General features: G+C 39.8%; 1 protein-coding gene across 1 annotated transcript in view; it reads right to left on the bottom strand.

Moving 5' to 3' along the window:
- Positions 1–17,523, bottom strand: part of PLD1 (phospholipase D1) — a gene marked incomplete at its 3' end in the record, with an annotated part of 135,026 nt that overhangs the window by 56,086 nt on the left and 61,417 nt on the right. The window contains exons 7-10 of the mRNA XM_081329791.1: positions 10,874–10,932; positions 7,660–7,752; positions 1,725–1,877; positions 1,422–1,571 (exon numbers count right to left, since the gene is read on the bottom strand). Of these exons, the coding sequence (XP_081185917.1) occupies positions 1,422–1,571; positions 1,725–1,877; positions 7,660–7,752; positions 10,874–10,932 (455 nt within the window). The remainder of the gene's footprint in view (positions 1–1,421; positions 1,572–1,724; positions 1,878–7,659; positions 7,753–10,873; positions 10,933–17,523) is intronic.

Genomic DNA, 17,523 nt, shown 5'->3' with positions numbered 1-17,523 from the left:
TGGGGAGGAAAGCCATGGCAAATCTAGACAGCACACTAAAAAGCAGAGACATCACCCTGTCAACAAAAGTGCGTATAGTCAAGGCTATGGTCTTCCCAGTTGCAATGTATGGCAGTGAAAGTTGGACCATAAGAAAGGCTGAGCGCCAAAGAATTGAGGCCTTTGAACTATGGTGCTGGAGAAGACTCCTGCGAGTCCCTTGGACCGCAAGGCGATCAAACCGGTCAGTCCTAGAGGAGATCAATCCTGACTGCTCTTTAGAAGGCCAGATCCTGAAGCTAAAACTCAAATACTTTGGCCACCTAATGAGAAGGAAGGACTCACTGGAGAAGAGCCTAATGCTGGGAAAGATCTAGGGCAATAGAAGAAGGGGACGACAGAGAATGAGGTGGCTGGATGGAGTCACTGAAGCAGTAGGCGTGAGCTTAAATGGACTCCAGAAGATGGTAGAAGACAGGAAGGCCTGGAGGAATGTTGTCCATAGGGTCGCGATGGGTCGGACACGACTTCGCAGCTAACAACAACAACAACATTTAGATACCACCCATCTCATTGTCTAAGTGACTCTGGGTGGTTTATAAATGAAAGCTATAAAACCATAAAAAATACTGTGAACACGGGGTCGGAAACAGACTTTAAAAACTAAGTTAAAAACAAGTTAAAAAACGGAGGGAGCACCCTCAAGGCACGAGGCACCCCCAGGATTGATGGCTGCTCTCTAATCCTCTGATCCCAGTTGACAGAGCCAGGTCTTCAAACTCTTCAGGAAGGCCAGAATGCAGAGGCCAACCTCACCTCATGGGGCAAGTGGTTACGTACAGTGGGGGCAAAAGCAGAGAAAACTCTCTTTTCTTTTGTTTGAAAAAACAAAATTACATTGAAACTCTGACTTTATCATCATATGGAGACTTAAGTCTGACTCATCCACATTTATTAACATCCTGAGGAGAACAGTTGGTTCTGTCTGTCTGTCTGTCTGTCTGTCTGTCTGTCTGTCTGTCTGTCTGTCTGTCTGTCTATCTATCTATCTATCTATCTATCTATCTATCTATCTATCTATCTATCTATCTATCTATCTATCTATCATAAAGTATGACATGTGAATCATAACATTAACTTGCAAACAGTGTGACTTACGTATTTTGAACGGATACCATGATACAAATACATAATTGCATCATTGGTGTGATGCCCTACATGACACATGTTGTCTTGTTACAGACTAGTCTTTCTCAACCCTGACAACTTTAACAAGTGTGGTCTTTAGCATTCAGAAATCCCCAGCCAGAATGTTGACTGGGAGAATTCTGGGAGTTGAAATCCACACATCTTAACAGTGGCTAAAGTTGAGGTGCTCTGCTACAGATACCTACAGCCATGTGCTATCAGCAGCTATTAAACAATGGAACGTCTTCTCTTACCACTTGGCTAAGGTGTTCTCCTGGATGGCTGCGTAGGAACCAAATCTGTGATGTCTGAGGAAGTTCTTGCCATTTTTCTGAATGAACTCTTCTATTCCTTGGCCCCACCAGAGAGCATGTCTGTAGCTGTTGCACTTCAAAATCAGTGACCTGGAGAAGAATCAAACACTCAGCTTTATCACTTCTTTACTTGTACACAATCACCATTTGCCATAAGCAAGCAGCAGAAAACTTGCAATTTGCAACCCACTGAACCAGAATTGCAGAGGGAGATAGCCATGTGGTACTATAGGAACTTCTTACCTGGAAAGATTATCAATTCGTAACCCATATTTAGTTTCTGTGTCCTTCTTGCCAATCTTTATGCTGAATTCTTTATCAACCAAGAGGACAAAAGAAACAGCTCCACTGTCTGGTTTCATGTACAATAAGAAAGAGTCTTTTACCACTAACCACCTGGGGAAGGAATACAAGTACAAAAAAAATCAGTAGATTATATTGATAACTTAATCATATTAACATTTAATGCATCTAAACCATATTTGCTATAATCCCAACAATACTTTTTCCCCAGTCTGTTCCTAAAGCAACACAATTTGCCTGCTGCATACTTTTTTTCCTGTATCATATTTTCTGTGGATTGCTTTAGGTTAGGTAAAGCATAGTTACAATTACAGTTATTCCTCTTCTGAAGAGAAGGCAGGTAGGCAATTTCCAGACTCAGTTCACTAAGGTGTATTAACAGCAGTAAGTATGGTTAATACCCTCCCAATTTACAGCTGTTAAGTAACCAGTGAATCATCTAAACCAGCTTTGTCTTAACCTGAACCTGTAAGACTTTATTTATATTTATATGCTCCATTCCCACAGAGTTCAACTTACTTTTAGGTTGTTGCCAATATATTGATTTCCATTTAACAAAAAATCTAGGAACTACATAGTAAGCAAAGATATTGTTGCCTAAACTGTATGTGCAGTATAACACCACATTAAGGTCATAACTCCCCCCAAACTTCTAACTGCTTGGATATACTCTCAAATATATGTTAATTAAATATTTAAAAGATGCATTCACAGAACCTACTAATTTTGGCTAGTTGCAACAAACCAGTAATTTTGGTTCATTCATTTTGTTATTTGATTGTGGCTTAATGTATTGTTTAGCTACTTCCTTAATTTATGGTTCCTTGTATAGTCTTTCTTTTGTTTATTTGCCTTCAAGTTACTGTTGACTCCTGGCGATTGCCTGGGCAAATCCCTGCAGTTTACTTGGCAAGATTTTGGAAGTCATTGGCTGTTGACTTTTTCTAGGGCTTGACTGGCCCAAGGTCAGCCAGCTGCCTTTGGGTCTAACGTGGGACTAGAACTCAATATCTCCCAGTTTCTAGCCTGATACCTTAATCATTACATCAAACTGGCTCTTGTATAGCAGAAACTTAGAAAATGAGTTAATTCAGCACCAGGATCTATAGTTCTCCTTTATGTGTGGGAGTCAGCTGAGTCACCTTGGGCTAGTCATAGCTTCTACGTGCTAATTAGCATCTACCACAAAATCCTTTGTTGCATCCTCTGTTAATAACTTTGCTACAAGAACTAGGTGCTGTACAAGAAATCATATGGGTCAGATGCAAAGAAAAAGAACAGCTGGCTGGGAATTGTGAAGTTGCTGAAGTTCTGAAGCTACAACATAACAATCAGAGCTGGTAGTTTGATGTGGAAGGCTGACTAAGATGACATTTTTATGAATGAATTCTTCAGAAAAATTATTTGGAGGCTACTGTGCTAAGAGGTAGCAATATTCCCAAAGAGTGAGCTTCTAGCCCTGGACTTAATGTCTTACTCAACTAAGGGTAACCCAATTCCCAGTTACAAAGGTGTAGTTTTGTAAACATGGCTGCCTTTTCTAAAGCAAACCAGAACTGAGATTCCAAACCTGAAAGGCTTAGCACATGGGTCTCCATCCTTGGCAACTTAAGACTTGTGGACTACAATTTCAACCTACTGGCTGGGGAATTCTGGGAGTTGAAGTACACAAGTCTTAAAGTTGCCAAGGTTGAACACCCCTGATTTCCCCCTTAAACATTATGGCAGTTAGAAAGTTGAACTGAATTGAATACATTATTGGCCAAGTATGATTAGACATACCAGGAATTTGTCTCTGGTAGAAGCATTCAGTGTACTTGCTAGTCAATGGGGAAAATATTTACTCGATAGGTAGACAAAAATGCCAAATTTAGTCTGAACATCTGGCTGATTGTGTGACAAACCATAATACACATCTTCCTATCTCAGGTCCTTAGAAAGGACTTGATAGGTGGACAAAAGTGCTAAATGCAGCCTGAACATTTGGCTGACTGTGTGACAAACCATAATACCAATAAAAGGGGGAAGTAAAGAAGATAATAAAAGGAATAAATAATAATACCATTGCCACACTCTAAGGGTTGATATACATACATATTAGACAACTGTGAGAATTAGGTGTTTCAACCTTATATTTCTGTGGCTCTATAGATGTTGTCATTATCCCAATTTAATGTGGATGTTTTTTTTTACGCTTTGGAGTGGAGTTTTTAATTGGACTAAAGTTTTTATACTTGTTCCTTTCTGCTTTGCATTTGTGATTTTCTCCATGTCTCCGACTTTATAATTCAGAAATGACATCGCCCAGGGCCATGTAGAGTGGAATATTCCATTCTGGCACTTTTCATATCCATGCAACCCAGGTCCAAATTTTCCTAGGCAATTAGTTGCTAAGCTCTTCAGTGACTCACTGGGTCTTCTGAGCCTCAATGCTGGAAGTGACTCAGAAAAGACACATTCGTCAATGTGCTCTGGTAACATAAACCACCTTTAAGTCTAGGACTTGATTCAACAAAAATAGTATTCAATGTTTGTTTGGCTAGGTGATTCCTGGCCTCCAATTTCTGGAGCATATTGTTTTGAAACGCTTCCACCCATCATTATAGACTCAACACTTTAAGACTCAGCTATTACTGTAAAAGTTGTTTACAAAACACACCAACTTAATTCCATTAAAGTTTATAAAAAGGAGACTGCAACTTTAGCTTTGAAAAGATGTATTGCTAAGCAACAGACTGTGCAGCAGAGAGTGAGAGAGAAAAAGTGTGTGCATGTGCATGTATATACACACACACACACAAAACCACTGGGATAGGAGAAGACTGAACAGATTTTGCTACGTTCAGTGTAGACTTCCTAAGTGCTGTGGGAGGAATGGGGAGGAGAAAGTCTCCTATTCAAACTATTTTTACCGTCAGGGTATGCACATCCATATTCAGAATACCAAAGTGAATGCTTCACAAAACCAGTTCTCAAAATGGATGCATGTTTTCCACAGGAGAAGGAAGAACTCTTCACTGATCTCAAATCATGGCTGGGGTGGAGGGCTTTCTCCAGACTACTTCATAAGGACTAGTAACAACTTGTTATTTTTATGTTTTGCCTCTTCATCTGTGATGGTATGCATTCCTTGACAGTTGTATTTCTTGGTACAGGAAATGACACATCGGCGGCGGGGGTGGGAAACCATAGGCATACTCTGGCCATATGCTTTCCCTAGGTGAAGCTCTTAATTCTTATGAATTCACAACACGTGTCATGGGAGCATTCAAAGTGTTCCTCTTCACAAGCGGGACCAGAACTGGTATATTTCTCCACTTCGTTGCTACAGAATGATGACTTGTTCCAAATCACCTCATGTGCCAATTCCTCATGCAATTTAGAAGTGCTGTAGCGATGCCATCATTAATAGCAGAGCGTCAAAACTAAGTCTGTTTCGCTACTTAGGGAGAAGCATCCATCTGCCAGCCATTAACATTTGCCCACTTATTGCTGTCTCCTTTTCTGTCTGCCAAGTAGCCTGTTCCAAATCATTTCTGTATCACAGCCAAGAAAATTAGATAACATGTCCGTGGAATTGCCCAGAGTCGAACTCAATGTAAGCTAGGTGGTACCTGTATACGATTGTGGGAGAATTTGGTGTAGTTACACAAGGTTTTGCACAGTGCAGCAGGTGGCCGCCCTGAAATTCTGTTACTTTTGTGAGCCTCATTTTGGTATAATTTTATTAAAAGGGGTTTTTTTTAAAAAAAGATTAAAAACTAATACTAATATACAGAAAAAAAAGAAAGGAAGAAAGAAATCAAGGAGAGTTAAAAGTGCAAGAAAAGAAAAAAAAATAGTAAAGAAAAAAAACACGTACCAAGTGGTTTCTTGTCTATGGAGTTTCTCAGTCTTCCAGGTCATGGTTGTCCCAACGGTGCTTTTTCAAGAGACAACTGGACATTCTTTGTCAGAACTGAAAAAGCTTCTTGGATGGGAAGCAAAATGACTTCAAGGAAAAACAAAGGAAGTCCAGTTGCCTCTTGAAAAAGCACCGTTGGGACAAAGTGGTTTCTTATTCTAGGGCTACAACATAACTCACTTCTTTCTTTAATCTAGTCGCTCTAAAACTATAAATCGTTAAACTCATGGTTTTTGTTTCACGCAGGCACACACACACACACACAAAATCTGCAAGAGGGTTTCCAATCAACTGTAAGTGAAGCTTTTGTGAGCCTCGAGATAGTATTCATTTTATCTTAAAAGCTATTTAATTTGAATGGGGTAGTGGTGGAAGAATAGTTGGACATGCTGACTGCGCATGCAGCAGATTCTGTTATTTTCTGTCTTGGGAAGATCAGCTTTTGTCTCTTTGCTTTGGGAGGCTGAGACTTGGTGTTCCATAAAATGCAAATGAGCAACAGAGGCCGTCCAGCCTGCTTATTGGCGACAGTGATTGGATGGTGCCATGTACTCTAGGACAAAACCTACATTGTCTCCACGCTGCTTAATTGAATTGAGATTTTGTAAATGTTTCAGGACACCCCAGTGCTCTCCAAGGACAACAATTGTCCGGGAACATTGGGCAGCAAATTGGTAGCCAAGGTTTGTACTGCATTTTCCTTGAGTCTACGAGGCAAAACATGTTTCAAAGAAAGAAACAAAACATGAACTAGAGAAGCCATAGTTAATGAGCAGAATGCCCTTCCTACCTGAAAACAAGCCTGAAGTAAGGCTGTGGCATATTTTATAAGTATATACTGTCACTTTAAATTGAATTAATAAATGGCTTAGTTAGCTGCTAACCTGAAGTGCAATTTACTCTGTTCCTTTGTAGGAGGGTGTTTCAATTCCTAATCAATGAATCATTCATTGAAGAAGAAAAGTATGCATTGATTATTCATCAAATGGGAATAATAGTAATAATGTGTGTGTGTGTGTGTTTGTGTGTGTGTTGCACCTTCAAGAGAATATTGAATCATGGCAAATGCCTGAAGTTTTCTTGGCAAGATTTTTGAAAGTGGTTTGCTATTCTCTTCTTCCTTCTAGGGCTGAGAAAGAGTGACTGGCCCAAGGGCACTGGCTTTGTGCCTTAATGGGATTAGAACTCATGATCTCCCTATTTCAGCTTGGTAATTTAACCACACCAGACTGGCTCTCTGTAATAATAAGGACATTAACTGAGGGCACTGTCTTTAAAATTAAAATGTTTTGAATTGATTGATGAACCCCAGCTATCAACTAAAAACACAGTAGTTTTAATGCATTTGATTCTCATGCTATGCCTGAACACGTCATCCATCTGTGAATCTCCATGCCGACTTTCACACAAAGCATTGAGGTAAACCAACGTTTAGCCTTGTCATAAAGGCTATCTAATCTGAACTGTATTTATTTGTTTAATTACATTAAAACCTGTGTTTGTCCTACCTATCTAGACAATATGTTCTGGGGAAAAAATCTGGATTCACTATTCCCTGCCCCCACGTTGTGTCCTTGCTGTTTTTAAGGTAAAAAATTTTGATCCCTATTGGTCTTTCTGAAAGGAAAAGGAACAAAGCAGAAAAGTATTAGAAATGGGCTCCTGGTGCTTGAATAAAGGTGAGCTATGAGTTATTGCCAGGTAATTCATGAAACAGAATGCAAAAGGAGTCCAATTTAATATACACAACTCCATCTGTCACTAGTTTTGCATCTCTGAGAGTAATATTATTCAGGTCTTTTCAAAATGTTTCTTCTGCTTAAAACGTACCAGACAGCTGTTAAGAGAGCAAAAATTACTTGTACCACCTGCAGCTTTTTTTTTAAAGCTACCCTTCTTTGCTGCTAATATATTCAGCTTAATGCTGGAAAAGACCATCTAGAAAGAAATTCAGAATTTCTACAAAAGTACCTTTTTGACCATCGGTAGCATAGCCTTCCTTGCCCGCAACAATTCAAGCCAGGAATCCGGTGTCCTCCAGATCTTTTCATAATCATACCCTCTCTGGAAACAAAGGGAAAAAAGGGGGTGCAATGATTTAAGCAAATCTTTAGAAGAAAAACCTATTTGTGAGTTTGTTTTTCCTACTGCAGTGTTTCTCAACCTTGTTCACTTGAAGATGTGTGGACTTCAACTCCCAGAATTCCCCAGCCAGCATGGCTGGTTTGGGAATCCTGGGAGTTGAAGTCCATACATCTTCAAATGGACAAGGTTGAGAAACACTGGTCTACTGGATATCACTGAACAACGTGCAGTTCTGCAGGGTTTTTTTCAACCAATTTCAAACATGAAGGAAGAGACACCTGGTGCATTTCCTTTTTCATATCAGGAACCATCTCTATAATTTGTCTGCAAGGTTTACTTATTGGCAGATACTTATATATACTCTTTCCTTACTGAATCCAATATTAAAGCATCATTAAAATCCATCAAATTTTACAGAGTGAAAATTGAACATAAAATTAACATAAAACTCACTGGCATTCTGTGCACGGGTTTTCAAACTTCAAAAGGCTGGCTGAATCGTTTCATTGCTATCCCTAATATGTCAGATATAGTGTTCATATGATTTAACCCCAAAGGGTTGTGTGGTCACTGCAAAGCTGTGCTTCTGGCCTTCTTCGCCTCTAAACTTAGAAGGCAGGGTACCCACAATATCCCACCCCAGGCTGAACGAATAGGTTGGGCAGAGTCTACCTGGAGAAGAGGTTTGCCAAGATAACCTGGGCCTTTGCCCTGCAGGACTTTAAGTGTTGATACCAATACCTTGAATTGGATGCATTCAATCACAATTTATGCTTGGTTGACAATGAATGCACCATGTCATGCTCTAACCCAGGGGTAGGCAACCTTGGCTCTTTTATGACTCGTGGACTTCAACTCCCAGAATTCCTGAGCCAGCCAAGGTTGCCTACCCCTGCTCTAACCTAAATCTATTTCTCAGTGGACTTCTTGAATGAATGGCTTGCTTATTTCTTTGGTTGGTAACAGGTGAAAGCCTTAAACTAAAAGCAAAGCATGTGTCCTTTAAGATTTGCTTCCTGGATTACCAGCCAGAGGCAAATAATACAATAAATATGAAATAAGCCAGCAGGAACATTGAAAGAATCACGTGGTGAAGCATGGTAGAGCCAGCTAGTACAATCAAGTCTATTCATGACCGATTATAAAGCTGTGTCTGTCTCAGATTTACAGAACTGTAATGTTAGGGGCAGATGTTTAAGTTATCAAATCCAATCCCGTTCAGGACAGGAATCCAATGTTCCTGGATAGAAAGTTGCGCCATCTCTGCTTGAATATATCCAGCAAATATATCAGCAAAGGAGAGCTTGCCAACTTTCTGCTGAATTCTTATCATTAGGAATTCCAGTTTGTTTTTTTTAAAAAAGAACATCCAGCTAGAATCTGCCTTCAACTCTCTGGAATTCACAAGTTGAGATGATTTCATGCACACATTCATAGCTTTTTCTTAATCAGGTTGTGTAAATGGATTGCCTTTGATCTGGAGGCATGGCATGTCACCTGTGACATATATGTCATCAGTTCGCCATCGCTTTAGGCAATGTTGCAGTTTGCAGGAATTAGAGGGGGGAAATCTTTCATGACAAGTTGTCACTAACTCTAGTTGCTACAGAAATAGAAGCAGGAGGTGGCTGAAAAATTCACAGCTTCTCATCCTGCAAATCTCTTTCTGCATAAAATCTCCCTCAGGTTGAGCGCAGCTTCTGGTGATTACATGGACACCCACCAACACACCCATACCGTGTTTTTGCAACAACATGAATGTAGTGTAGTTTATCAATACCTTCTTCAGCTATCCTACAGTTCTAAGATTTCCCAGTGTTCTCCCATACAGTCTTATCCACACACTGCCCTGCTTAGCTTTTTTCAAAATTAGTCACATTAAGTGTTGTCACCTGTGCATCATTCTGCATACAACTTGAATATTTAGCCAATTCTCCCTACGAAAGCTTTGAAAGATCAAAAATCTGCATCAACTGGGCCTGTGTGTGGTTATACATACAGCTTCAATGCCCTTGTGTTTGTATTTTGTGTTGTGCACCAGTTCCTGGACTGGGAGGCTCTGCTCACAGTCACTCATACCCTGGTCATCTCCCAAATGGACTACTGTACTATGCTCTACCTGGGGCTGCCCTTCAAGAATATCCAGAAGCTTCAGCTGGTGCCTAATGCAGCGGGACAGGCAGCTATGTGTGTCTCCAGGCTGGCACATGTTACACTCCTGTCCTATGTCTATGCAGATTCTCAGTCATCCGGGTCATGGTTGTCCCAAAGATGCTTTTTTGAGAGGCAACTGGGCTTCCTTTGTTTTTCCTTGAGGACATTTCACTTTTCATCCAAGAAGCTTCTTCAGTTCTGAATTGAAATAACTTCAAGGAAAAACAAGAAAGGCTGCTTTCCTTTTAAAAAAAGCACTTTTGAAACACTGCTGTCCTATGAACTGCACCAGTTACCAGTTTGCTTCCAGGTCCAATTCAAAATGATGGGTTTGACTTTTAAAGTCCTTCCTAGCATGGGGCCAGTTTATCTGAGGGACTGCCTCCACCTAATTATATCTACTTGCCTTGTCAGGTCAGGCAGAAGAGGTATACTGTGGGTCCTGTCTACAAAAGAAGATGGGCCTTTTTTGCTGTGGCCCCTACCCTGTGGAATATTGTCTGCCCCTCTGAGGTGAGATTTACCCCATCCTTGACATCTTTCTAGAGGTGCCTTAAAACATGGCTGTGTCAGCAGGCCTGAGGATCTCAATGCAATGGTGAGTTAATGAAATGTCTGCATTGTTTTTAACATCAGTTCTGTCCACTGTCATGTTACAGCAATAATATTGCTGACTGTTTTTTAAATCATAGTTATTTCACATTTGGATTTTTAGGATTGTTTCCGTTGTACAGTAAGCTGCCTAAAATCACTTTGCTGTGAGATGGGCAACTATAGAAATGTGAGGAATTAAGTAAACAAACAAATGAATGGCACCATACATATATAACTGCCCTACCTTCCAGAGCAGTTATATGTTCTACTTAAATGTTCTGTAAACCAGAAGCTGAGAACAGGAAACAGAAATGTTTTCAATAAACATATTCATAAAGAGGCCAAGACTTACATGCCTTTAGGTCCTAGATCATGGATGAATGACAGCTGACTTACTCCAATGAATTCCATCTGAAAAGTAAAATACAAAGGGAAAGGGAACATTTTCCATTAATTTAATGCAAAAATAGTCTACGTATTGTTTTACTACAATGTTACTGGGATGCTAAATCAATTTCCACCAAAAACAGATTTATTTCCTGTGACAGGGGATATGTAGGGGACAACTAGGCCAAGCCTGAGGGCAGGGTTAAATGCATCATCAGTTTGAAGTCTGTACATCTCCATAAGAGATTTAAATTCAGGCCCCTTTGATGTCCATTGAGTCTTATCTGGGACCAATTCACCTTGATCATTAGTGGTTGAGATTCTTATGTATAAGTAGTATGAAATAAAGGTGTAGTACTTTCTATCCTGGTTCCTGACTTCTTTCACCTGACAGGATCCCATATGAAAATAGCAGTGAAACGGGTAGGATTCTACAACATTTAATCTTGCCACAAATCCCAGAGCAAACGTTATTGAAAACTTCCATGATGACCATTATCTACTGAGGTCAAACTTCTTGTGGGCAAGGAGAATGGAAAAAGTGGACTTAAAGTGAATCAGTTTCATCTGGACCCATCTTGTTTATTCTGTGGCCTCTACACAAAATGCAGAACCACAAACAAGCTAAATGTATTTAGTATGTAGTGTAAATCCAACCTTTGTAGGGTTGGTCTAAAACCAGAGACCTGGGTTGAGAAAACTTATCAGTAGGCATGTTATGGCAACACAGCCTCTGAATAATGGCAGATATCCCGGGATTCATCTAGAAGCTTCTCCAATGTTTATACTCTTGATTATTTCTCCCAGAGAGGAACTGAACCTAGAATCTTCTATAAGCAAAGGACCAGTGTGTTTTAGTGGTTCAGCTGACAACAGAGAAAATCCAAGATTACATTCAACCACTATACCTCATTGGGATACTGGATAACCACCATTTCTCAGCCCAAATTTCCTCCACAAAATTGTTGTTGTGATGCTCTGAAAACTTCAGAGAAGCAAGCTATGGGTTGAGGTATTACTCAGGTTAAGAATGATGCAATGCTAATAAAAGGGAATATAGCTCAGATTTGAACTGTGGAATTCTTGATGGTCTCTGAAATTGGTTGTTTACTTGCAGACATTTTATTACCCAGCTAGATAACATCACCAGTTCACTGAGGATGTTACCTGATTAGACAACAAAACATCTGCAAGGAAACAACCAAGATTAGAGAACAGAAAGAAGTCCACAATGATATAAAATTCCTGCTTCTTGAGTATTTGTATTGCCTATAGATGATAGAACTATAATTTTGTACTCATATACTTTGGAATGTTTGCATTTGTCAAAGGTTGGATAACTTCTGTTGTTGTTGTTGTTGAGGTCAGCAGGAAACCTCTATTGGGGACAAGGCACATACAGGTGTTGCTATCTCCATAATGGGGAAAAATATAAATTATTCCTGGAATCACAAACCATATTTGAGCCAAACCCCAATTCAGATATTTTAATAAATAATGAACTAATTTATTTGGTTTTGGGTTACTGCGATGAACTTAAACCATCACAGTAATCCAAGCCAGGCTATACTGTATGGCTTCAGTGTTAAACATGAAAAAAGGCACTATGGCTTCTCCAACAAACCGTATCCATTGCGCTAGCTATGTTTTAGTTTTAGAATTAGTTGTTGAATAAGGCAAACTGGCTATAATCACATATTGTACTGTCATACATGGTTTAGGGCCAAAATAAAAAAAAATATTAGCCATGTTAGTGGAACATTGTTAAATATGGTTGTCTCTAGGTAAGATAATGCACTGAAAAAAACTAGATGCCTAGGGTTAGACTTGCCAACATATTAAGTGAAAAGATTTGTTGCAGGATCCAATATGGGATAGTTTTTTCTTCCAAGCTTTTGGACTCATGCTAGAGACCATCCTCAGGAAACCTCTCTCTAGCAGAGTGTGTACTATTCTGTTCTGTTGTATGTGACTTTTTAGATGATTATTGGGGTGTGTTGATGGCTGGCTTTTAAGTTGTTGGCTGTTGTTTGCTTGTGCTGCCCAGCCCTCGCCTTCTAAATACTGGTGCATGGAGCAGTTCTGCACAGTATGTCCAGCAGTTCTGCCATCTTTTCATGTCTATAGAGTAATCCTTAAGAGAAACAGTACTGCAGAAAAGTATTGTAGAATGCCTTGAGCTTAAAAGCTGCAAAATCCCATAAAAGACAGCAAAGTAACATCTTTTAAGATCTTTTAACAGCTATGCTATTCTGGGATTCTGGGAGCTGAAGTCCACAAGTCTTGAAAGTTGTCAAGGTTGCAGACCCCTGTTCTATGCCTACATCTGAAGTTATAGATTCCCTTAACCTCCCAAGGAATACTCAAGGTCTCAACCAGATTTTCCAATGAATTTGGTTATAAAGTAAGGCCTGTGAAGATTTCAATGTCAACATCCAACATCTCCTGATGGAATAAGAGAAACATGTAGGGAAAATTCCTCTAAGAGGGAGGGAGAATTAAATGTGAATTGGCAACAGCTGTTTGGTGGAGACAAGTCCCAAAGGATCTTTCGTGCTAGCCCTGAAACACAAAATTCAGGTTCTTTTAAGCCAGAAACAAAGGCAGTTATGATTATGACCACATTCTTAGCTTAACATACTAAGGATTTGTGCTCTGACTTAAGACACCCACTTTGGCCTTAATCCTCTGGTAAAGGAGTGAATTGCCCTTTGAGGAGAGGGAAGGGCTTAAAGCACTAATTTCAGGCCTTAATAACTCTCCCTCCAGATGCAAATAGCAGAAAAACTGGGTAAACATTTTTAATCCCACCGACTCACTTTGGCTATAGGGATCCAAGTGAAGCACCGCATGCAAGACACAGATTGTTTATCTCTTTCTTTACAAATGGATGCAGAATCAGCTGATCATCACTGATGAAAAAAGCACCCAAGAGAAAGTCTTGCAAACACACTGTTGACCATCCAACGTCACTGAAAACTACAAAAGCCCAACAGATCAGAGGATCTTTGGCATAAACAATGACTATAATCAAAGCATCCAAGAGAATGATATAAAAGATAAGCATAATAGGATTCAGGATGAATCCTGGATTGTAACTCAGCATTCAATATTGCAACAGAACCAGAAGGCAGAAAAGGCACAAACCTATCAAGTACACAAACAGTAATCCTGGAAGACCATAACCTAGACCAGACATGTCAAACTCATGACATCACGTGATGTCGCACAACGTATCAGGATGGTTTTGCCATTGCCGGCAATGGGGTGGGAGTGGCTTCCGGATGACATGTCCAGTGGGCCGGCAGTTTGACATCCCTGACGTAGACAGTATCTGTTAATTAAAAGTATTCCCTAATACAGGAAGTGACTTTATTCTTCAGAATGTGCAGAACAAAGAAATATTACTGTTGGGATACATGTCCAGGCACACCCATGTATTCCTTTCCGTGCATGTATGCTGTCCTTTTGATCCAAAACTCTGCCTCTGAAATAATTCTTCAATGGACTTGAATTACTTCCTGCTACCAGAAATTAGGGCCGCGGTGGCTCAGTGGGTTAGGACACTGAGCTTGTCGATCAGAAGGTTGGCAGTTTGGCGGGTCGAATCCCGAGTGCCGTGTAACAGAGTGAGCACCTGTTACTCATCCCAGCTTCTGCCAACCTAGCAGTTTGAAAGCACGTAAAAATGCAAGTAGAAAAATAGGGACCACTACAGTGGGAAGGTAACAGCGTTCCGTGAGCCTTTGGTGTCTAGTCATGTCGGCCACATGACCACGGAGACGTCCTCAGACAAATGCTGGCTCTTCGGCTTTGAAACGGAGATGAGCACAGGCCCCTAGAGTTGAAAATGACTAGCACGCATGTGCGGGGGAACCTTTACCTTTACCAGAAATTAATTGTTGAAAAAGCAGCACAATTCCACAAAGAAAGTGAACACCTACCTTGGAGAACCACTGTAAGAGATGAAAACATGTCAGGAGCGAAATTTTACACTGCAGCACTGTCTACTTAAATCCTCTCCAATGACTCAACATTTCCAAGTGCCAAGTTGGCATAATATTGCATTTATGAACAGAAGGCAATTATGTTATTACACATGTACACTAGTTCAAGCCTACACAAACAGGTGACAAATTATAATCACCTTTTGAAAAACATAAAGGGGAGGGGACCTGCTGGGTTGTTTAATTCAGCATTCTGTTTCAATAATGGCAACTAGACAATTCCAGGAATGCTACATGTCATAAACAGTTCTCTCTTGTTACATCCCAACAGCTAGAAGGAGCAATACACAGTCTCTGCACATAGAAGTTTAAGTGTTTCTGACGGCATTGTTCTCTGCCTAATAGACTCTTCAATGTTTCAAGCAGAAATGTCTTTTATGCAATATTAGTTCCATAAAACAGGTAGAGAAACTGAAAGGGAAAATTGTGGCTGAACGTTATTGTATTAAACTTTTATTAATTCAGATTCCCACATTTGCATGTGATTAGTGAAGTAGAGATAACAATAGCAATAAGACTTATATACAGCTTCATAGTGCATTATAGCCCTCTCTAAGTGGTTTACAGCTTATTGCCCCCAACAGTCTGGGTCCTCATTTTACCGACCTTGGAAGGATGGAAGGCTGAGTCAACCTTGAGCAGGTGAGTCAGCAAAATTAGCCTGCAATACTGCATACTAACCACTGCATCACCACAACTCTCACCTTGTAGATAGGTTCTTGGCTATAACAAAGATAAGAGTAGCAATCTCTTCAATAGTATAGGTAGTCCTCATTTAGCAACTACAATTGGGGCCACAACTCAGTTGTTTACTGAAATGACAACTGTGTTTATGATCTTGCTTCAGTTTTCCTTTGCTTTATGGCAGTGCTTTTTTTTCTTAAAAAAAAAGGTGCTGGAACTCAGAGGTGCTGTCACTGGGAGCGATGCCGGTGTCTTGCTACAGCGTCGCCACCCGTCCTTTGCACCTCCACCCCTGCGGCTCGGAGCCACATGCCGCGGGGATTCCCCTCCCCACAACTGCCATGGGGATTCCCCTCCCCGCAGTTGCCACGCCGCAGCCCATGCTGAGCCCCCACCCGGAGCTGCTCTGTTCCTTGTGGCAGTGGTCTCCAGCGCCAAACAGCCTCTTTCCAACCACATCCAGAAAAATTTGTAACAAACATTGGAATTCTCAAGGCCATGTTTGGTATTTCCCAGCAATCTGTTACTGGAAGGAAAAAGCAATCCCTGCTGCGTTACTGATCCCAGAGAAGCATTTGCATGTATGCAGGTATCCTTAGGGTGCCATAGTTATGGATGAGAAATATTAGTTGCAAAGTTGGCATTTCTGGATGTAATACAGATATTTTGGACTTATTTTTGTTTCTTTGCATGTTTGATATTTTTAAAAAGGCATATGCTACTGACTACACTTATGCACATATGTAAGTAAAATCTTTTGCTAGGATACATGACCACAGCTTGTCCAGAATGTGAAAAGTGAAAGATTGTGACTAAACAAAATTTTAATGTACAGATAATACCACCAGAAATTATTTTAGCCTTTTTAATAAATGTTGTTATTGATGTTAAGCTCACCATGGAAAACACCATATATTGTTCATCATATATACTAAGTTAATTATTTAAAGACTGAAATGCAACATAACTAGATTCTAAATAATCTATTTTTCAAAACACACAATAGTCCAAACAGTAAAAGTAAAGTCCAAATTAAGAATATTTCATTTTTAAGAATTGTTTAATTTAAAGTGGTTAAGTTGTAATAGATTGTTATAGATTCAAAATAGTTTTCAAGAGTGTACAAAAGATACTATTTTTTTCTAGCATCAGCTAAATTAGACATATTACATTGAGAAAAATGTTTCTCATTTCTTTCCTGTTACCTTTATTGATTTCATTGCAGAGACGTTAACATAGGAAATAGATTATTTTGTTATCTAATTTTACCTTCCAAAAGACAGAAGCAGATGAAAAATGTGAGGTTCTTTCCTGTTGGCTTTTTTGAATTAGCTGTTTTAGATTCTAAAAGTTTAGTTCCTAAAGAAGTAACCTTGTAAATAATTTTAATGTCCTCCTCTAGTGCAGGGGTAAGCAACCTTGGCTCTTTTATGACTCAAGGACTTCAACTCCCAGAATTCCTAAGCCAGCATGGCTCAGCTTGGAAACCTCTCTCTTTCCCCTCAGCGTGGCTGGCTCAGGATTTCTGGGAGTTGAAGTCCACAAGTCATAAAAAAGGGCCAAGATTGCTTACTCCTAAAGCCAATAGAGGGAGCTTTTTTTTTTTTTGCAAAAAAAAGGTGCCGGAATGCCGTTCTGAGCGTTCCATGAGAAAAAAAGCCCTGCTTTACGGACCTGTGAAGGTTATAAATACAAAGACTGGCTGCAAAGTTATTTTTTTTATCACTGTAGTAACTATGAATGGTTGCAAAACAAGGCAATCACTAAATGAAGACTAGATGTAGTTGCCTCTGGGTTCTCACAAATTTACTGAATCCTAAACTTTGGTAAACATCTAGTGATATGCTCCTTCCCACTACATACACATATTATAAATGTTATATTTTTGGGGATCATGTCTTATGCTAATTCAATGAATGAGAGG

The sequence above is a fragment of the Vipera berus genome, assembly GCF_964194415.1.
Source record: "Vipera berus genome assembly, chromosome: 5".
Classification (NCBI taxonomy): Eukaryota; Metazoa; Chordata; class Lepidosauria; order Squamata; family Viperidae; genus Vipera; species Vipera berus.
Note: the sequence above shows the minus strand (reverse complement) of the source record. Positions and strands in the feature narration are given on the sequence as shown.